General features: G+C 48.8%; 1 protein-coding gene across 1 annotated transcript; it reads right to left on the bottom strand.

Moving 5' to 3' along the window:
• Positions 1-377: 377 nt before the first annotated feature.
• Positions 378-21,728, bottom strand: Cpne9 (copine family member 9). The gene is made up of 21 exons (XM_036182565.1): positions 21,483-21,728; positions 20,922-20,962; positions 20,768-20,814; positions 20,575-20,678; positions 20,073-20,109; positions 19,864-19,866; positions 19,569-19,645; positions 14,903-14,966; positions 14,684-14,787; positions 14,448-14,552; positions 13,021-13,062; positions 12,666-12,741; positions 12,528-12,581; positions 11,835-11,896; positions 11,435-11,481; positions 10,354-10,535; positions 9,995-10,122; positions 5,542-5,644; positions 4,280-4,337; positions 3,998-4,071; positions 378-768 (listed from the first exon to the last, which is right to left on the bottom strand). The coding sequence occupies exons 1-21, from the start codon at positions 21,548-21,550 to the stop codon at positions 583-585; spliced, it is 1,662 nt and encodes a 553-aa protein (XP_036038458.1). The 5' UTR covers positions 21,551-21,728; the 3' UTR covers positions 378-582.
• Between the last annotated feature and the right edge of the window lie 698 nt (positions 21,729-22,426).

Below are 22,426 nucleotides of genomic sequence, written 5' to 3'. Positions count from 1 at the left end.
CTGCCTCCTGAGTGCTAGGACTAAAGATGTGCACCATCATCTTTTTTTTTTTTTTTTTTTAAAGACAAGGGCTGAATAAATTGCCTACACTGGCCTTGAACTTGTGATTACAGGCTTGTACCACTAGGACTGCACAGTTGTCTTAAAGCCAGCTCTTTTGGGGTGAGGAACCGCTTTGAGAATCTGATGAAAGCTATGGGTCTCCTGGGGGAAAAATGTAGAAGCACACACACAAGTTTTTAAAAGCTATTTGAAATTGTATATAGAAGTGACTGGACCGGTGTGTGAGGATGGAGCTGTCCTTGCTCCCTCCCTCCAGGTGAGTCCTCAGGCTCTGGCTCCTCTAGTCTCCCTTTCCAACACCCATGACACAGAGATGGAATAAGATCAGCTTTATTATTGGCATGAAGCAGGTAAGTGGTGATCATGCCAGGCCTCTCTGTAGTCAGGGGGCATAGAGCTTGTCAGCCAGCACTGATCAACCTAGCTGGCTCTTCTGGTGAGGTCCAGAACTCCAGGTGCCTTTAGCTTCCAGTGGGTGGGCAGGTAAGCAGACTGCTAAGCATTGGATATGGGGAGTCCTCAGGGCTGGGCTGGTGCTGAGGTTGTGCTGGGGTTGGCGGTGGGTGGAGGCCGAGGCTGGATGTCCCTGGTGCGCATGTAGGAGAGCAGCTGCTCCGGGATCTCAGCGAGCACATCCTTGGCCAGTCGTGCCATGCTCAGCACCTGGTTCCCCGATCGGTCAACATAATCTCGGAATGGGACAAACTGGGACAGACAAGAAAGGAATCGATCCAGGTGGTAGTGGCGCATGCCTTTAATCCTAGCACTTGGGAGGCAGAGTCAGGCAGATCTCTGTGAGTTCAAGGCCAGCCTGGGCTACAGAGCAAGTTCCAGAAAAGGCACACAGAGAAACCCTGTCTCGGAAAAACCAAAGGCTCTGGCCAAGGGAGTGGGTGGCGCTCAGGTTTCATCTTTGATCTCTAACATCTCTTCCAAGTATTACTATTCTTCTCCCTTAATATTGAACTGTTTTCTACATGGTTTTTCCACCCCCTGCCTCTGCCCCCACTTTCTGTTCACCTCAACTCATTTTAATTTGGCTTCACACAGTACTGAAGTTACTCTTGCTAATGTCGTCAACAGCCCTAAGTTATTGCAGCGGGTAGTAATTTTCAGTCTTCATCTTGCCGGGTGTCTCTTAGCCTATTTCACTTGAATGCCATCTTCCTGAATACATCCCACTTCTTTGTGTGGGGTGCTGGGGACTGAATCCAGGATCCTGTGTATGCAAGGCAAGCTCTCTACCATTGAACCACATCTGCAGCCCAAACCCCACTCCTGACACCACACTCTTTTCTTCTACTTTTCTGGAAGCTATACTCCACCTCAACTCCCATTCCTTTGGGTCATCCTGTGCTCTGAACCCATTCCCTCCCCTCCAGGGTCTCTCTATGTAGCCCTGGCTATCATAGAGTAGTTCTAGCTACTCATTATGTAGACTATGCTGGCCTTCAGAGAGATCCACCTGCCTTTGCCTCCTGAGTGCTAGAAAAGAGTGTGTGGGAAATCGGGAGAGAGGGGAAGTTGTTGGGATTGAAAGGGGAGGAGCAGTTTGCCCGGGAAAGAAGGTTGGTAAAAAGAGGGAGAAGTGGGGCTGGAGAGATGGTGACTCAGTGGTTAAGAGCACCGACTGCTCTTCCAGAGGTCCTGAGTTCAATTCCCAGCAACCACATGGTGGCTCACAACCATCTGTAATGAGATCTGGTGCCCTCTTCTGGCCTGCAGGGACACATGCAGGCAGAATACTGTATACATAATAATTAAATAATTTAAAAAGAAAGAGGGAGAAGTGAAAAGGAGGAAGAAAAGTACCCCCTAGAGCTCCATATTTACCTCTAGCCTTGGCTTCTTATCTTACTGTTTTATTTCAAGATGGGCTCTCACTGTGTTGTGAGCCTCCTAACTAGCTAGGGCTGTAGCCACTGTGCCTAACTCTGGCCCAGAACCACATACTTAGTTGTAACACTTCTTCATTTGGTCATCACAGATCCCCAAGCCCAGGGTTACCAACTGAATACCAGATCTTCTTGCTCTCTTCCTCCTCTAGCTTCTCCCTACCCAGTCAGTAGGACATCTCTCACTAGAAAACAGACTCATCCTTGGAGTTGCCACTCAATTCCTTATCACTGTCTTAACATGTCACCAAGTCTTGTAGCATAGCATGTTCTTAAGTATCTTATTTTGTTTTGTTATTCTTTTGAGATAGCCTCACTTACTGTATAGCAAAATGGCCTTGAACTTTGAAAAAATCATTTATTATGATTATTGTATGTATTCAATGTGCATGTGTGAATGCAGACATGAGTGCATTACAATGTTTACAGAGGGCTCTCTCCTAACATGGGATCCCAGGAATCTAACTCACGTCATCAGGCTTGCTCAGCAAGTACATTTAACCCACCTTACTGGCCTGACCTTGAACTTCTTATCCTTCTGCCTCCACCTCCTAAGTGCTGGGATGGCAGGCACATACTTGGTTGAGGCAGTGCTGGAGATCAAACCCAGGCCTCGTGCACACTAGACAAGTCCTCAACCAATGGAACTGCCTCCCAGCCATTAAACATCTTTTGAATTGGCTGCTTCTGATCATGACCACTGTTCTGTCTCCACGAGTCCCCAGTCATCCTTGATGCTTGCTAATGGATTCCTGGCTTTTCCATGGCCCCGCCACAGCACACCACAGGGCAGCAGCCAGAGAAGTCCTTTTACAATGTAGTCTGAGCTGGGCATGGTGGTACACTTCTATAATCTTAATGCTTCAGAGGCTGAAGCACTAGGATTACCATGAACTCTAGGCTAGCCATAGGAAGTCCCTCATACAGAGAGATTCTGTCTAAAACAAAAAACAAAACAAACAAACAAACAAAACCAATACATACATGGATGGATAAATAATTGAGAATGCATTCTGACCATCAAACCTCAGATATTCACCATGGCAGACAATCCTTCCAGCCTGGCCTGAGCCTCTGGCAGGTCCTACATGCTCCTTCTCTGCCTGTGAAGCTGATATCTTCCTCAAGTTTCAACTGATAACAGTATCACAAGCCTTCCCTGTCTATGGTTGGCTGTCAACAGCAGCATTTGCTTATTTGGTTGTCTGTGTAATACTGGTCATCTCCACTAGAGGGCAGGGACCTGGCCCCTGAAGAGGTTAAACTCTCCTGTTTTTACACCTGAATTTAGGTTTCAGTTCTGTGAGAGGGGCCAACAGGTGTCTCTCCCAACAAAGGGCCATTTATCAATAAATTACATTCAGGGCCAAGGGAGAGAACACAAGGCCTACAGTCAGCCCCACAATATCCCAAGGACAAGTCCTACAGCCCCTCTTCTGGGTCTCGTCTGGATTTGCCCAAGCTTGTTCAAATATGCCCCAAAGATAAAACCTCAGCCAATTAAAAGTATACTAATGTAACTGATACTTGCTTAACTAATTACGTTTAATATGACCTCATGGTCTGTGAAACTTTCCTTAGCTGTGTTTAAAAGGATCCTGCACACTTCTCTCAGGGTTGTTGCCATTTTGTACAGGTGAGTGGCCTGCATATACTGGTATAGTAAGCAAACGCTCTTGTTGATGGCATACGTGAAAGGCGGCCTTTTGTGGATGATTCGAGGACCCTGACAGCCCTCCTATACTGCACAACCTGCTTGCTCCTCCCAATAGAACTGTTCAAAGCCTGGTGTGTTCTTGAAGTGCTGTAAATCCAGCACTTTGGAGGCTGAGGAAGGAGGGTCAGGGGTTCCAGGCCAGCTTGTGCTACCTAACAATATCTTGTCTCACAAGCAAAACAACAACAAACACAAAAAAGGAACTTGCTCTGTGAATGAGGAAGGTTTGAAAGGGTGAGGGGAGAAGGGTAAGGAGAGTGGCTCCTAGGAAGCCTTTCCTTCCCCTTACTAAACTCTCGGCTTTCACTACTCTCAGGGCTACCTGAACGATGTCCCGCTCCGCATAGCGTCCCCTGGAGGACACACGTACATCATCACCGTCCAGTTCTTCCATTGCTGCAGAATAGACAGGCAGGCATCATTGGATGGGTCTCTCCAGCTCCAACTCATTCTGCCCCTTCCCCATTAGAGTCCTCAGTCCTCACGACCTGATGCTTGCATTCCACAGTGGTGTGGAATTGTTACTATTATCCTTACTAGGCCTTCCTTCCTGCATGCCCCCTTTGGGGAAGGCAGAGGACACTTCATCCGCCATCCTACTCACCCTCAAACATGGCAGGTCCGACACCAACGATAATGATAGACATGGGCAGTGAGGAGGCCTGTAGGGAGAGGACCGGCTGAGTGAGCAGAGATAATGCTACCTTTTGTTCCAGACTATCTGTGAATGCATAACAGGTGTCTTCTGGTGGAACTTACATCCATTATCTTGTTTGTTTGAGACAAAAGTCTCACTCTGTAGCTCAGGCTGACCTTGAATATTTCCAGTATCATTTAAAAAAGGTTTTCCTGCCAGACATGGTGACATTCATCTATGATCTTAATACTCATGAGGCAGGGGGACCACCACAAGTTTCAGACTAACATGGATTAAATAATGAATAAATAATGAATTCTAGGCCAGTCTGAGCTACGGTGTAAGACCCCATCTTTAAAAGAAAAACTAAAACAAACAACCAAAGAAACCCTAATGATAGCAAAATAGCCATATTAGGCACAGTGTACCATGCCTATTCTCCAAGATTAAGGAGACAGAGGCAGGAGGGTCAAGATGATTTCAAGAGCAGCCTGGTCTATATCGCTAGTTCCAGGCCAGCTAGAGCTACATAGTTAGACCTTGACTCACAAACAAACAAACAACAACAAAAACAACAAAACCCAAATCCCCTCTAAATCTGATGAAACAACAAACAAAAACAGCAAGGCCTGGTGGCTCACACCCATAGCCCCAGTACTTGGGAAGCCGAGGCAGGGAGACTGCCACTATTCAGGCCGGTGTAGGCTATATAGGGTCCAGGTCTATTTAGTAAGACCCTGTCAAAAAACAAAACAATAATACAATTAAAAAGAAATAAAAAATAAAAGGGGCTTCCCCCTGGGACAAATGGCAGGCGTGCTTCCTGCTGATTATAAAAGACTAGCATTTCTTGCCAGGCAGTGGTGGTGCGCACCTTTAATCCCAGCACTTGGGAGGCAGAGGCATTAGGTCTATGTGAGTTTGAGGCCAGTTTGGTCTACACAGTGAGTTCTAGGACAGCTAGGTCTGTTTCACAGAGAAACTCTGTCTCAAAAAAAAAAAAAAAAAAAAGACTAGCATTTCTTAAGTTCAGGTTTCCTTAGTGGGTTCATCTGGCATTATGCAGGAGCCTAGAGAGTCAAAAGCAAGTGTTGTTTATGCCCCAGCCAGTATGTATCTCTGAAACTGGCAGGTGAAGTTGTTAGGATACACATGGAATAAACACCTCAGCCCCTTCACTGTATGGACAGTGACACCCCCTCCCCCCAGGCCTTCCTCCTCAGACTCACATTGACGATGGCCTCCTTGGTCTGTGCCATGTCTGAGATGACGCCATCAGTGATGATGAGCAGAACGTAGTACTGGGAACCATCCGAGATCTTGGCTGCAGCCCTACATGGAAGACCAAGATCTGTATGCAGTGGCCACCAGAGAGTCCCTGGCCACATTTCAGACCCTGCTTCTGTAGCCACCATATGAGTAGCAGCCACCATATGGGCTCTGGATCCCACACTCTTTGGCAGACCTGACTTGTCTGCCATCTTTCCATTCTCTATAGGATTCTCAGATAGGGTCTCACTCTTCGTAGCTGAAGCAGACACTGACTGCCCCGTGCCTGCTTCCACCCTGGGGCTGGATCACAGTAATGATTCACCTAGTGGGTCAGCACCCCTCTCCTCTCATCAACATTTTCCCTCAGAAAAGGACTTCAGACATCCCTCAGTCTACCCACTTACTTTACCTGTCCCCAACCTCAGCCTCACATCCTAAGTGGACTGGAAACAGCTGATCTGTGCTGCCCAGTGCACTGGCCCTAGCCACATGTGAATGTGAAGATTTAAATCAACTAAGTTAAACTCAATGAAAAAATTGCATTTGTCAGTCACTCTAGTTACCTTTAAAGGCTCCCTCTCTGGAGAATACCATACTGGCAAGCATAATTGTAGTCTATTTCTATCACTGTAGGGTATTTTCTTAGTGCTGGTAGCTTACTCTGGTCTCAGAAGATTGAGAAAGGCGTGTTAGATGGTTCTGCATGGTGTGCTGAGGTCCAGAATGGGTGTGGGTGAGGAAGCCCTGTGCACTCCTACATTCTGACTCATCCTCATCAGAGGCCTGGCCTAGTGCTATCCTTTATCACTAGCTTATTTCACGGATAGTCACTGTAACCTGCTTTGTGTGCTCACAGAGCCTGATGCTGAGCATGCACCCAGGAAGGATTTTTCTTGCTGTATATATTTTTTGTTTGTTTTTTTTGTATTGTTGTTTGAGACAGTGTCTCACCAGGTAGCCCCATCTGCCCTGAAACTCAATTTGTAGACCAGACTGTCCTTGAACTCACAGAAATCTACCTGTCTCTAAAGGCTCAGACCATCACATGCACCCACCTTGCAATGTACTTAATAATAAACTCATTCCAAATCAAAAGCCTGGCTACTGTAGATTATTCTCTGAACTATGTAGAGTGGTAACCCGGGCTGGGTGAGAACTACTGTATAACCCAGGCTGGCTCCTAAACTCCCAGCAATTCCACCATTTTGGCCTCTTCATTGCTGCAATTACAGGTGTATACCACCTCAGCCAGCTTATCCTATTTTTAAAATGAGGAAACCGAAGTTCAGAAACACTGAACAGCAGTCTCCAGGGGCAAAGAAGCCAGTGTCCCTCCATGTCTGCCGTGGCCTGCTCCTGCACACTGCTCCACGTGCCTCACCTAACAACCCTGGTACATTTAGGCACCCGGCATCTCCCAAACTTGTCCCTTGGTGCCTCTGCTTTCATGTGCTATCAGCAGCACTGCCAGGCCTACTCACATCTCTCCTGATGAAGGCTGGCTCGTCCTGTAGTCCCAGCTGAGCAGCCCTCCACTGTGACCTGTACTTCTACCCTCTAGGATGCAGCCCCAGTCACTGAGATGGGTGTTCTGCTTCCCCAAGAGGTGCCTCATACTTGAGGGTACTGAGGGGACCCAAGGGTGAATTGTCCTGGGTGCGGATGAAGCCGGGGGATGAAGTGCACTCAAAGCTCCTTTTTAAAAACACAATTAGAGCAAACCCAGACACATTGGGGGAAGAATAGAAAGTTTGCGTGCATTCGTAAGATGAAACACTAGACTTCAAAGTCCCTCACAGTCTGACTGCTTTCAGCTGTGCCCTCCCTCTCCCCTAACACCTCCAGGGAGTGCAGTGTCTTACTTTTGCCACCAGGCAACTTGCTAGAAATTTCTGGGGAGCTTTGGCCTACAGAAGTGATGATTTATTTATATTTCTGTCTCCTGCACCAAGGCGGGAGCTCCCGAGGGCAAGGACTAAATCCGATTCATCTGTGAGTCCCTAGTGCCCCAGCAGAGAACTGAGCACACAGCAGCTGCCCTTTGAATAGTGATGATGATAATAATGGGAACAGTAATAACCACTGTTACAGCACTTACCAAGGGCAAGCCCTCTTGTGAGTGCTTGACGTATGCTAACGAGTCCTCATAACAACCCTGCAATGTAAATATTCTTAGCATTCCCATTCTCATTTTACAGAGTGGTAAGAGAATTGACCAAAGCCACAAGGCCAGCATATGACACTGTATGACCAATGTATTGGGGCTAATAGTTCAGTGGGTAGCTTGCCTAGGACACACTAGGCCAGGGGTTTGATCCCCAGCACCACATAAATTGAGTATAGTGGGTCTGGAGAGATGGCTCAGAGGTTAAGAGCACTGATTGCTCTTCCAGAGGTCCTGAGTTCAATTCCCAGCAACCACATGATGGCTCACAACCATCTGTAATGAGATCTGGCGCCCTCTTCTGTATACATAATAAATAAATAAATAAATAAATAAATGAATAAGTGAATAAATCTTTTTTAAAAAATTGAGTATAGTGGCCCACACCTGTAACTTCCAACACTGGTAATGTAGGGAAGCAGAGGCAGGGGGATCAGAAGGTCTATATGATCTTTGGCTACAGTGAGTTGAAGGCCAGCCTGGGATACATGAGATTCTGTCAGAGAGAGAGAGAGAGAATGAGAATGTATTAACTCTACTCCAGAATCTGTACTTTTGATAGAATTACCCTTAAATGAGTGAATGAATCAGTGTAGTTGCCCAAGATAATATCTAAGAAGTATGTTTAATAACAATAACAAAAATGATCAGATTCCAAAATTAGTGACAAAAATTGTTTGTGAAATATTTTATGTGATCTGATTGTAATATGTTTCATCTATTATTTTTCCTTTGTTTGTTGTTTTGAGAGAAGGTTTCACTATGTAGTCCTAGCTAGCCTGGAATTCACTGTGTGGACCAAGCTGACTTCAAACTCAGAGATCCCCCTGCCTCTGCCTCTGGAGTTCTGGGATTAAAGTATGCGACACTACTGGCTGATGAAGCTGGGTTTTCATTGCTTATGTTTATTATGAAATTTTGCATAGTTTTAAACATATCACCTTTGGTGTACCTTCTATGGATCAGATACTATGCTGTTACCTCTTAAATCAGTATCTAGTAATTTTTTTTGCTACCTAACCTCACAATAACTCTGCAAGTAAGCTAATATTACTTGGCATGGTGTTGCATACCTGTCCTGGCAGCACTTGGAAGGCTGAAGCAGGTGGGTCACTGGGACTATATATGGGGATAGAGATCAGCCTTGGCTACATAGTGAGATCTTGTCTCAAATACAGATAGACCCAAAGAAGGAAGAGAACCGGGCAGTGGTAGCACATGCTTTTAATCCCAGCACTCAGAAGGCAGAGGCAGGTGGATCTTTGTGAGTTCCAGCCGAGTCTGGTCTACATAATGAGTTTCAGGACAGCCAAGACTGAGACCCTGTCTCAAAAAAACAACAACGAAAAACCCCCAAAACAACAACAAAAACCCAAAACAAAACCAAACAAACAAAAAAGAATCTGTGGTGGTTTGAATAAGAATGGCCCCATAGGCTTATATATTTGAATGTTTAGTCATCAGGGAGTGGCTCTATTTGAGAAGGATTTGAAGGATTAGGAGGTGTGGCCTTGTTGGAGGAAATGCGCCACTGGGGATGGACTTTGATGCTTCAAGAGCCCAAACCAGGACAAGCATGTCTCTGTCTATGGATTAGGATGTAGAGTTCTCAGCTACTTCTCCAGGACCATGTCCACCTGTATGCTGCCGTGCTCCCTGCCATGATGATAATGGACAACCTCTGAAACTGTAAGCAAGTCCTCAACCAAATGTTTTCTTTTCTAAGAGTTTCCTTGGTCACAGTGTCTCTTCACAGCAATAGCACAGAGACAAAGATAGAGGCTAAGTTAGTAGGCATGGTAGTGTCACACCTGTAATTCCAGCACTTAGGAGGTGGAGGCAGGAGGATTGGGATTTCAAGGGCAGCCTTGCCAACACAGCGAGTTCCATGATAGCCTGGCTACATGTGACCCTTTTTCAGGAAAGAAAATAAAAATAAGAACAAAGCTAGTTACTTAAGGTCACCTGGTTAGTGCCAGGACCACACCCATGTCTAGTAGCAAAGCTGGTGCCTTCACCGTTGTCCCACAGACTCTTCTCTCTTTTAGGCAAAGTCAAGGTCATCAAAGCCACCTTGTGGCCTGGGACATGGCTCCCAGGTAACAGCTGATGTTTCTTGACACTCTGTCTAAGCACAGGTACACTGAACATTTCTCCTTCTCTTTAAAGCCCAGGTTCATTCAGAGTAGGTTTGCCTGTGTCTGGGTCCAGTCATTTGTCCTCTCACTGCCACCCAGTCCCCTTACCTGGCCACCTGGTTGATGACAGGAGCAAAGTAGGTGGGTCCATAGAGCTGCACTGTGCGCAGACTCTGGAAGTAACTCTCCAGCACACCCTCAATGCCTGCACAGTTGGGGTCCTCATCATTGTTGTTCTGCCAAAAAAGGAGGTGCAGCCAAGCTAAGCCCACACAGAGGACATCCGGCTCTGATCCCAGCTCACTCCCACCCCTAGACCCTTTCATGCTTTTCTCCAAACTGCCCCGCCTCCCTGTGGGTCACTGTCTCACAGCGCCTTCATGGCTCTTCTTGCCCTTTACAAAACATTAGCAGAAGTGATCCATCAACTGAGGGGCACTGAGTGTGGGCTCTGGCTCATACTGTACCAGGGGGAACTGGTGAGAGATCCTCCCCTCCGGGGGCAGCTTGGCCCCAAAGCCATAGGCTGGGAAGAGCTTGTCAGTGTCGTAGTCCTGAATGATCTCTCCCACTGCCTTGAGGGCCATGGCATAGGCGCTGAGTTGGTAGGGACTCATGTAGTGCAGCGAGGTGGGCTGCAGGGGGTTCCCTGGAGAGACACAGGAGCGCAGGCCTCATAGTCACCTGCTTCTCCTTGTGCACACCCACCCGCCAGTCCATTTACCCACCTCTACCCCGGACTCCCTCATCCATCTGTTCATATACCTTCCAGAAACTCTCCCTTGCTTCTCTATGTCTTATACATTGTATTACATGGTCACCTGTCTGCCCACACATCCTCCAACCCATCTGCCAGGTGGCAAATGTAGTTTTCAACCTAGTTATTCATTTCTATCCATTGACTTTGGCATCATCTCGTCTGCCTGTCTGTCCATGCAGCCAGCCCCCAGGTTATCTGTCATTTCTCTTCCTTGCTATCTTTATAATATTCCATCTATTCAGCCATCCCTGTCTATTCCATTCTCTTTTCATATGGCTCCACTCCCCTGCCTGATTCTCCTAGCTAATGTACCTACCTGTTACTTCCCCAACTTAAAACAGCTGTCTGCCTGTACAGTCATACACATACATACCTACATGCCCCTCAGTGCATTCATTCACCCATCCTTCTCCCCATGATTTATCCATTATTTGTTTATTGAGTCTTCATTTACTACCTATTAATTTATCCCTGTAAGTACCCACCCGCCAATACATTTATCCTCTCCTGATAACCCCATTTTCTCCTGCCTTGTCCATCTCCTCCTCACCGGCCAATTGAGCAATCTGGCCTTTCACCTTATCTGACTGGATCCCCATCATATGCCTGTGTCCTCTGTCCACCTTTGCAGCCAGTACTTTCCCTTCACGACTCCTGTCCAAGTGCCACCCTGGCTGGGCTTTACCTAAGTACAGATTGCTTGGTAGCTAACATCTTCTCCCAGGTAGGCATCTAGACCAACCTCTAAAGAATCCCTTCGGCCCTGCCGGCTCCCACACCTCTCTCACCGTTGGAAGCAGTGAAGTCGATGGCTACTGTGAAGTTCAGCTGTGTCCTAGTGGAGAAGTGGATGGGTTGGTTCGTGAGGGGCCAATGCCCAGGACATCAGTATTTCCCAGACACAGACTCATGTTAAACTGCAGATCATAATCCAGGCAGTCTGGTGGGACCAAAGAACCAAGTACTGGTTCTGTTGCCGGCCCATGAATCACACTTTGGCAGCAGAATTAAATGATTATTCTCATGATCAGGGTATTGTGTGTAGTTTAATGTCACACTATGGTACTGGAAGAATAACTAAAATATCTATTTTACATAGGAGAAAAGTGAAATTCAGAGAAGCAAAGTTCATTGGGCCCTGACCATTCATTCACAGGTGAGAAAACTCATTGCTGGCCCATGACTCACCCTCCCTTGATGTAATCCACAAAAGTGAATTCCGAGTCCACAGAGAAGGAAAGGAGCGTCACCTGGGGACACAAGAGGCAGCCCTGTCACTTTTGCAAGCCTAGCTGAGGTGGCAGAGGAGGAGAACCGAGCAGAGCTTTGGAGAAAAGTGCATGATGGGACATGCATGTCTCCGCTCCTTCCCAGCTTCTCCCACCTTGCTCAGTCTCTGTAAGAATAAGGACAAGCCCGGCGGTGGTGGCACACGCCTGTAATCCCAGCACTTGGGAGGCAGAGGCAGGCAGATCTCTGAGGGTTCGAGGCCAGCCTGGTCTACAGAGTGAGTTCCAGGAAAGGCGCAAAGCTACACAGAGAAACCCTGTCTCGAAAAACAAAACAAAACAAAACAAAAAAACAAAACAAAAAAAAAAAGAATAAGGAAAGACGCTGTCAGGTGCATCCTGGAATTTCCAAAAGCATTTTAAATTTGGAAATGCAACTTAGGGTATTTTTTCTTAATTCTGCAAAAGTGTAACAAGAGGAAAATTTCCTGGGTGAGAATGAACAAAAACAAAAAGTCTAGCGGGGTCACCTCCTCCTTGGCGTTACTGTCCTAGGTAACCTGTGCCCACTGCCTTGTCCTCCCCACTTCTCATGCCTGTCACCACCGATAGAGACACAGGGGCTGGGGAGGCCAGAGTCCGGAATACTCACGGTCCCCGAGTTGGTATATTTCTTCTTCTTGCATTTCTTCCGAGGGTTAAGTACCTAAGTAGAGGATGGTCACAGTGATGGTTACACCCAGCTGCCTAGGACAGAGTGCCTGGCAAAATGGCAGGGCCATGGCCTCACCTCATACACTGTGAACTGATTCTGGGCTTTGCTCAGCTCCCGGTAGCTGGTCGTGAACTCGCCAATGAAGTCATGGCTGCAATGAGGCCATGGGTAGGTGATGGTGTAGAGCCAGAGCAGAATCCTAGAGTTTTTATTGCCCCAGCTTCCTGACTTGGGCTACAGGGCAGTAAGGCTGGGGCCAGATGGGGAAGAAGGAGGTGGAAGACAGTGGACTAGAGAGCTATCTAGCAGATGGGCTGTGTGTCTGTCATCACCCTTCTGGCTCCCAGAGCTGCTCTGAGGTTCTAGTGAATGTACCACATGGTCTAGGAACCGCTCCAGTGAGCACAGGACAAAGAGCTCTTTCATCTACCTTCCATCCCGGTCCCAGTCATACACGTCGATCTTCACTGTTCTGAAATGCACACGATAAATCCAAACATGGGCTGTGTGTACATGTCAAACCCGAGGGCACCCCAGCTACTCCCCCATCCATATATATGTTCTTCTGTCAGTTGCTCATTTTCAACCTTCCACCCTTTCATTCAGCTCATGCACGTACCTGACCTGTTACTACTGTTGTTATAGGAAACACACACACACACACACACACACACTTGAGTCTTGAGTCTCACTTTATTCCAGACAGTGTTCTTAGCACTTTTAGTCTGTCTCATTTAATGTAACAAATATTCCCTGTAAGTACTATTGTTCGTGCTTTTGTATAAAGAAGTTACTCTATACCATCCCCTACTCCCCACCCCTGAAATCTAAGCAACTTGGCTAAGATTTTATAGCTAGTAAGTGACTAAGCTGATATTTAAACCCAGATATTCTGTTTCCAAAGACCTTGACCTACCCTCCCTTCCTTCTTTTGGAACTTCCTTTTTTCCTTCAATGGTCTTGCTCTAGAGCCCAGGCTGGCCTTAAACTCAAGATCCTTTTGCCTCAACCTCCTGAGTCCTGAGGTTACAAACACATGTCACCACACCTGGATGCAAATACTTTGTCCCCTATCTGACATATCCGTTAAGTCTTTCCTATCAAACCATCGCTGTAGCCACCTGTTTACTCATACATATGCCAATACAGCTCCCTATTAATCTACCCTTCTACTCACCTGTCAAACTACACAGCTCATCATTCACTGACTCTAATACATACAGGCACCCATCTCTCTGTTCACCTACTCAATTAAATACCCAACCATATTAACTTCTGTCCATTCATTTACACAATCATCCATTCAGGTGCCCTTCAGTCCTTCCACTCCACCCACCCACTCAGGAGTTCCTTTGGGTCAGCCACCTACTTTACACGCATCCATCACCTGATTCATCACTAACCATCTATTCATCCATCTATGATTCATCTGTCCGGCCATCCATCCACTTGTCATTCTACCTGTCCTTTTCTAGTTTACTTGATTTTCATTCATGTATCTGCCTCTCTCCCGTCATTCATCAACTCTTACATCCTCATCTGTCACATCCCCATTTGTTAATTATCCATCTTCTCTCCATCTGCTGACATACCTACCAGTCTCATTTTCACTGCCTACATCGTCTCCTCCTCTACCCACCCACCACTCCTTTAAACCCCCATTCAGTTTCTCCATGCTCACTCAACCATCCCTAGTTTACCAGCCCGTCTAACCATCTATTTGTCTGCTCACTCATTTGTTCACCTGCTCTTTCATCTACTATTCCTCATTCTGGGGCTCAGGAACCTCATCTTTTTTCAAAGGGAGCCTCACTCATGTTCTGGTCCCCTGAAAGAGCACCTGATGTTGACCCAGACCTGTCATAGTCTCCATTGCACAGTGCCCGCACAGGAATGCTGAAGGGCTGCCATACTGGGTTCAGTGTGTTCTTCACAACCTCTGTCTTGTGGCAGATGGTGAACCTGGAGGGAGGCAGGAAACTGGGAAGTGCCTTGGAGTGGCACTGAGACCACTTCTTACAGAGGTTTCCGAGATCCCCCACTCATTGAGCATGGGCCATATTCCTGGCCTCTGCCATATGGGGGTGACTCACGTGCCGTCCTCATTGCTCCGGTAGAACACTAGGAAAGGGTCTGACTTCCCAAAGAAGTCTTTTTTGTCCAGCTTGTTTGCACACAGCTGCATAGTGGCAATGTCCTAAGGGTCAAGAGTGGGGCTGGTGAGACCCAACTAGCCCAGAGCCTTCAGCTGGTCCAGTGAGGGAGTCTGGGGAATGGAGGAGTTTGTAGTCTAGCATGTGGCCCTCACTGACCCGACAGTTGCTGAGCTCCTCAGCAGTCAGCAGTATGGTCCCACACTTCTTGCCTGGCACACCCCTGAAAGCAGAAAAGGGCCCTTAGAGAGATGGGGGGCAGGGGCAGCAGAGCTGGGGTGATCCCTCTGGGTTTGTGTGAGCCAGGCGATTCAGTTTTCCATTTGCTGACAATCCCCTAAGTGTGCCCTACTTCTCTTCTAAGTGGCTTCTGGTGGGAAAAGGCCCGCTTTGACTTGGGTGGTGCACTGGAAGGAAGGTGCAAACTAGCCTGGGGGTATCACATTAACTCGTGTGACAAAGGCATGCAGTGGACTCTGGCTAGATTCTATTGTTTTCAAGCTGCTTGACCCTGGCAAGTTACTCCTCCTTTAGGGTATTATTTCTCTCTATGAAAGGGGAATAGCGAGCCTCTTTGAAGGGATCTGAACGTGTGTGCCTAGAAGGCACATGATTTGTAAGCCTTGTACATGTGAAGGGTGCATTCTTCAAACAGCCCTGACAGCCTGTGCCAGGCCAAGTGCAGTGCTGGACTGGGAGGGGCCAGTGGGCTCTACAGATCTGCCAGACTCGACCCTCAGGGAGCTTCTGGGGGAGTGGCCTGCCAGATGGTATAGACAAGTGGAGAGTGATGGACAGTTCTGAATGAGAGAGGAATTTCTGTTTACACCAAGAGGCAAAATCTTGCTCTACCTTTTGAAGATGGGAGAGCCATACCTGGTGGAAAGAGGGACTCAACAACCCCCCACAAGTTATCCTCTGACCTCTACGTGTGTGCTGTGGCACATATGTGTCTGTCCTCTTATAAATAAAGAAGGAGAGTCCTGGGTTCAAGTCCTGGCTCTAACTTGCTAAATGACTTCCCCCTCATCTTTAAAGTGAGAGAGCTTAGCTGGGCATGGAAGGCCACACCTGTAGAACCAGTAGTAAGGAAGCCAGCAGGGGGATCTTATAGGGTTGAGGCCAACTTGGTCTACAAAGCAAGTTTTAGGCTACATAAAAACCTCATCTCAAGGCTGGAGAGATGACTCCACAGTTAAGAGCACTGGCTGCTCTCCCACAGGACCCGGGTTCAATTCCCAGCACCCACATGGCAGCTCACAACTGTCTATAATTCCAGTTCCAGGGGATCTGACACCCTCACACCAATGCACATGAAATACAATAAAAACAAAACAAACAAAAAAGACCCCCTTGTCTCATAAAAAAATAATAATGTGGTGAAGCATGCCTGCAATTTTAGCATTTGGGAGGCTGAGGCAGGAGGATAAGAGATTAAGGCCAGGCTCCTATACCTAGAAAGTTCAAGGTCAACCTGGACTTTTAGAGAAACAAACAAATCAAGATAAAATAAAATGAACTGTTTCAGCTGGGCATGATGGTGTATGGCTTTAATCCCAGCACTGGGAGGCAGAGCCAGGTGGATCTCTGAGTTTAAGGCCAGCCTGGTCTAGAGTGAGTTGCAGGACAGCAGGGCTGTTCCACAGAGAAACCTTGTCTCCAACAACAACAACAACAACAACAACAAAATTAAAAATAATAAATAAGTAAAAGAAATGCTTTTTCAGCCCCCCCCCCCTTTATTTGTTTTTTTTGAGACAGGGTTTCTCTGTGTAGCCCTAGCCATCCTGGAAATCACTCTGCAGATCAGACTAGCCTCAAACTCAGCAATCTACCTGCCTCTGCCTCCTGAATGCCGGAATTAAAGGTGTGTTCCACCACCTCCCAGCTACCCTTTTTAGTTCCTTCAAATCCTGACCCTGCAAGCTAACAGGAGGGTGTGTACTGCGGATGGGGCTGTTGCCAGCACAGTGAAGCATCCAGCTATTGACCCCATCCTTGCCCTCTTCACCCAGGGTGAACTGCAGCCTCCTTTCCCGACTCCTTCCCCGTACTGCTCTCATTCACTTCACTATACTCATGGGCAGAACCTCAGCCCTGACTAAACCCAACTCCTCCTGCCCTCACTGCACACACAGTAGAGCGCAGCCACACAATCTAGCTGACCAGTCTCCATTTCGAACACATGGCCGCAAACCTCAAGTTCTTCCTGACCACTGCTCAGTAACCCTGTGGAGCACTCATGGCCTCTCTCTCCATTTCTGCTACACAGAGAGTCACTCCTCTCTCCTCAAAGCATCAGAGTCTCCTCCCATCCTCTCCCAGCCAGTGACCTGGTTTCCCACTTGCTGACAGAACTGAAGCAACCAGAAGAGATGGTCCACCCACCGCCATGCTACCCTGCCGCCAGCATCTTCACCCACATGGCTGAGCCTTCCTACAGCTGCTATAAATGAGCTGTCACGTGACTCTTTACCCCTCTGCTAGCTACTACCCGCTCTCGATCTTGTCTGTACAAGGACATCACACCAGAAATGCTCCCCCTTCTTTTTCTTTGAGATTCTTTATAGCTAAGGATTTCTTGGAACTCTTGATGTAGCCCAGGATGGCCTCAGTCATGGCAGCCCTCCTGTTTTGAGTGCTAGGATTGTAAGCCTGAGTTACCACACCTGCCTGGTTTCCCCGTCCATGTATTCCATCAGCATCTCAGTCTCTACTGGCTCAGTCACATCAAATTACAAATGTGGTATGACTTTTCTCAAGTTAGAAAATTATAAACCTATATATTGATACAAAGATGCCACCAGGAAACCCATTACTCTGTATGCTAATTTAAAAACATAATTTTAAATACTATAAATCTCTTCTTTTCTCTTAAAAGGTTCTCATGATGTAGCCCAGGCTGACCTTGAACTCCAAAACCTGCCTCAGCTTCCCAAGTGCTGGGATTACTAGGTGAGTAACATTTTACATTGTGTGTGTGTGTGTGTGTGTGTGTGTGTGTGTGTGTGTGTGTGTGTGTGTGACTTGTGGGATCTGGTTCTCTCTTTCTATCATGTAGGTCATCAGGCATGGTGGCAAATGCTTTTATCCACTGAGCCATGTCACCAGCCCTGCAAACCTATTCCTGACCCCAGGTCTGCCACATACACGTCTCCTTTTCTTCCTTTGCAGCAAAAACTCCTGTCCTGTCCACCTTCTCCTAACCCTCTCTAGCCTGCACCTCTGCCTGTCAGAGCCAGCGATGGAAAGGAAATTTCTACTTCTCATTTCATTTGAGCTGAGCTGCATTAGGTGTGGCTGGTCTCCTCTCCTCTCCTTCTTTCTCCTCCTTCATTTTATGGTTTTGGGATCAAACCCAAGGCCACGTGTATACTAAGGATACAGTCTACCACCGAGGTACACCCCAGTACCTTTCTTCAAAAGAAAAGGCTTTTTTTCCCCTTGCAATGTGAGGGTAGGGAATCTGATCTTAAACTTGGAATCTAATAGAACACGTGAATCCATGCTGAATCACTCCCTCCAAACTGGCTCCTATTTTCTCCCCACCTCTGTCTCTTTCTCTCTGACAAAGTTTCACTCTGTAGCACAGGCTGGCCTGCAGCTCACTATGTTACCTAGACAGGTCTCCACCTTGTGGCAACCTGCCTGCTTCAGCATCCTGAGTGCTGGGATTACAGGGGTGGGCCACCATGCATGGCAGCATGCTCATTATAAACCAAACCCCAAAACATCATTTCAGTTGGTAACACAATTTCATCCTTCCTGCTGCTCAGGTGGGATGAAGGTCCTGGCCTCTTTCCTTTCCCATCTGTGTTTAATGGGTTAGGATCTGTTGGCTTCCCCTTCAGAGTACATCCAGAATGTGACCAGCTCCCCATCCACTGATACTTCCTCCCTGGATTACAACGACCACTTTCTGATTGCCATCTGCTTCTGTCTTTGCCCACATGGGGCTTACTCTTTTTGTTATTTTCTTTTCTTTTTTTTTTTTTTTTTGAGCCAGGGTTTATTCTTAAGCCAGTGGTCACCATAGTCAGATCATGGCACCCCTCATGCTCAGAACCGTACATAGACTCCCATGTCAGAGTGAAAGCTAGAAGGCCCTGACTGGGAACTCCTAATCTGCTGCCTGCTTCCCTGTCCTGCTCTTGGCTCCACCCACACTGGCTGCTTTGCTGTGGTGTGGGTTGATTAGGGTTGTTTTCTCTATGTTTGCAAAGCTCACTCTTTACCTTCTGGTACTGCTGCAGGGTTACTAGCCTTCCAGTTGACCAAATGATTGAAAAACCTCTCTCCCACCTGCTCTTCTACACCCCTTCCTTTGATCCCTCCCTCTGTGTATCATTTACTATTTCTACTGTCTGTTTTGCACTAATTCCCACCTCCTCCTTCCAACTAGCTTGGCTCACTTTTGTAATGTTAGCCCATTAAACAGTGGGTGACAGAGGCATGTCCAGTACAGTGTATGAACAGGCAAATCTAGGGGTCCTCAACCAGGGCAAGACATTGGAATGTGGCTAATGCACTATCTAGTGAGTGGGTATAGTGGCAAGACCTGAGGATCTGACCTTATTCCAGGAAGCTTCCCGGTGGAGTGGGGCTTGGGAGAAAGCCTTAAAAATTGAATCAGACTTGGAAAAAGAACGAAGAGGAGCCTGAGATAGACTTGTGCAGAGATCAGACTTTCTACAGGGGTGAGGGAGCTAGGCAAAGCTCCTGCTGGGACAGTCTCTGCAGGCCCTATAGATATTCTGCCAGCAGCCTTGCTGGGAGGGGAGCTCAGAGAGACCCTCCCTCCCCTGGACCCTTCCCCTCAGCTCACGTAAGAGGTCGTTCCACGCGGCTGCCCTGGCCTCCAATCACCTCGCCTAGGGCCAGGAAAGCTTGTCCCAGGAAATCCTGTGCCAAGACAGGGAGTCAGACAGACGGGGAGGGGCACTGAGCCCCAGGCCCACCCGGTGGTGGTGGTGGTGGTGCTGCTGCTGCTGCTCTTGACCAAGATAACTCCAAAGTGCAGGTGACAGAGTGTCATTGCCAGAGCCACAGCCCCACATGTTCTCTGCTTCTTGATGATCTCCCAACCAAATTCTTCCCGGTGCAGCCCACTGCATCCTTACCTTCTGCAGGTCCCAGGAGGTAGGCAGGGAAGAAAGAACCACAGTGAATAAGGCTGGAGCAGACTGGAGCTAGGGTGGGGGTTGGTGGGAGGCTAGAGGGGCCAGAACCTAAGAAGGGCTGGTGGGCAGGTGGGGGGTGTTGGGGCAAGTCCTTTGACAGGTTAGCCTTTCTTTATGCCCAGGCAACTTGTCAGTCGCTGCCTGCTTACCGGTTTGGAGATGTTGGCTTTGGAGTCGACATTGTACCTGGGAAAAGAGTGGAACCGGTGTGGGGTGGGGCTGGGTGGGAGGAAGTCTGGAAGAGGTTAGGTTCAATCTTAGTAAAAATGGTGGAGAACGGGGCAGTAGACCCCACTCAACCTGGGTCTGGTTTGGGACATGTGTATCAGGGTCGAGAGTGTGATGCCTGGGGTGAAGCCAAGGTGGAGGCTTGGTGGGGGGGGGGGCCCGAGGCCAAGGTGGAGTTAAATTAGATGGCGGGCTTGTGAGCAGGGCCAGGCTGGGGGAGGAAATGGACGGATCCTGCCTAAGGCGGAGCCAACCTGGGTGTGGGGGTGGGGTTAAGACCAGAGGGATGCTCTTTGGAGAGGGTCCTGGGCCTGGGGGAGGAGCCAGGTAGGAAGGTGAGGCCTGGGGGGCGGGGCCAGGCAGAATTCCGGGCTGATCCAGGTTGGGGAGGAGGGGCGGTAGACAGGATTCTAGGAGCCTCACACATCGAAGCGGAGATTTTGCTTTTCTTCAAAAAAATAGTCGAGGACGAATTTGCGCACGAAGTCTGGGTTCAGTGTGTTGTCAATCACCTCGGTTCGTCCGAACTGGGCGGGGGGACGGAGGATGAGCGCGGGCAGCCGGGCTGGAGGTTCCCGGGAGCGGCCCTGAGCTGGGCTGGGGCTCTGGGACTCACCTCCCGCCACTCCTGGCTCGCCCGGCTCTGCGTGTGAAGCACCACCACTGCGGGTGAGGGCAGGGAGGGGAGCTCGTCAGGTCGGCCCGCACCCCTCACCGCCCCACCCGCTCCTATACCCCGGGTTCTTCCTCCAGGCCCTGGAGCCGCTTACTGGGGTCCGACTTGGAGAAGGTGTCCAGGTCTAGCAGATTCCTAGAGAAAAGCAACCAACAGATGGACAGAGGTCTAGCTCATTCTGCAGCCCACCACCTTGACACAGTCCTAAACTGGGCACCCGGAAGAGACATGGGATTCAAATCGTACTCCCTCCCTATTACTATTCCCAGTGAGTGTTGGGGTCCACACTCAGCATTCGGGACGGTACCAGAAATCTCTGCCAATTGGCTCCGTATGTGCTCACACTGTCTCCAAGGACCAAGAAGGCGGCTCGCCCCAGAACTTTGGCCCCTTGTGGCCCAGCTCTTAAGGAATCCCTGCAGTCCACCTTTTCAATTGGTAGGCTTGAGCCCGCTCTTATAGGGTGGGGCTGCCCAGGGAGACCCCCTCCCTTCATCCTGCCAGTGATAATGACTCCCGCCTTCAGCCTCGGTTCTCTGTTCCCCGCTTCTGGTAGTCCCCTCTGTGGTCTAGCCCACTGCCCACAACGAGCCCGCAGCTGCGTGGGGCTGGGGCATTGCCAGTACTTAAACCCTCCCTAGCGCGGCCCGCTCACCGGCACGACACAGTAATTTCAATCTTGGTGGCCGGGACGCTGCGCTCCGAGGCTCCGCTGAGAGACATGGCTAGTCCAGTGGCCAAAGCAGCGGTGGGCGATGGGGGGCTGCAGGACCCCGGCCGCCTGAGCTAGGGGCGGCGGCGAGGGCGGCCCATGTGCCAAGGCAGCGGTGCTCTCTCCAGCCCTGTGTGCGCTCCGCTGCTCGCGCCCTGACAGTGGCCGCTGGCAGCAGCGGCTCCAGATGGCAGCACAGCCCCGCCCGGCCCTGCGGGCGGCCCCCGCCCCATTGGAGCAGCCTGGAGCTGGTCGGGAACCTCATCCAGACCCCAACTCTGACCCACACTTCCTCTGGAGCCACCACCCAGGCACTGAAAACCTTAGCACTATCCATGGTTCTGAAACATTTGGGGTGGGAGTTGGCAGACTGATTCTGAGGGGCTCTCACCATCTCTTCCTTTCCCTCTCTTCCTGGCCCACCTTTGTCTCTGGATATGAAGGTACATTTTCCCCTTAATAACTGTGTGACCTTGAACAAGTTACTCAATATTAGTGGTTAAGGCCCTAATAGCAGCTACTGGGGTATTTTAAACAGGCTAAGTGACCTCTGGGTATTGACACTGATGGCCTGTCAGATCAGGACTCTGGGGACATAGTTCATTGTGCAGCACTTGTCTACTGTATGCAAAGCCTTGGTTTCTATCCCCAGTACAGGGGTGAGGATCAGAGAATGGTAAACTCTATGAACCCCTTGATGCCTTTGAAACTTGACACTCATAAAGTAGATCCCCTCCCTTTCCCATGTGTATCCACTGCTGCCTCCACAGCCCAGAAGCCTGTCCCTCTACTATTTAGATCTTCCATCCCATGACACTGTTGCTTCAGAACCTGCTAAAGATGAAAGTCCACACCCCGAGCCAGTGGGGAGCCCCAGAACCTGCACA

The sequence above is a fragment of the Onychomys torridus genome, chromosome 3 (assembly GCF_903995425.1).
Source record: "Onychomys torridus chromosome 3, mOncTor1.1, whole genome shotgun sequence".
Taxonomy (NCBI): domain Eukaryota; kingdom Metazoa; phylum Chordata; class Mammalia; order Rodentia; family Cricetidae; genus Onychomys; species Onychomys torridus.
This window is presented reverse-complemented; position numbering and strand designations above follow the sequence as displayed.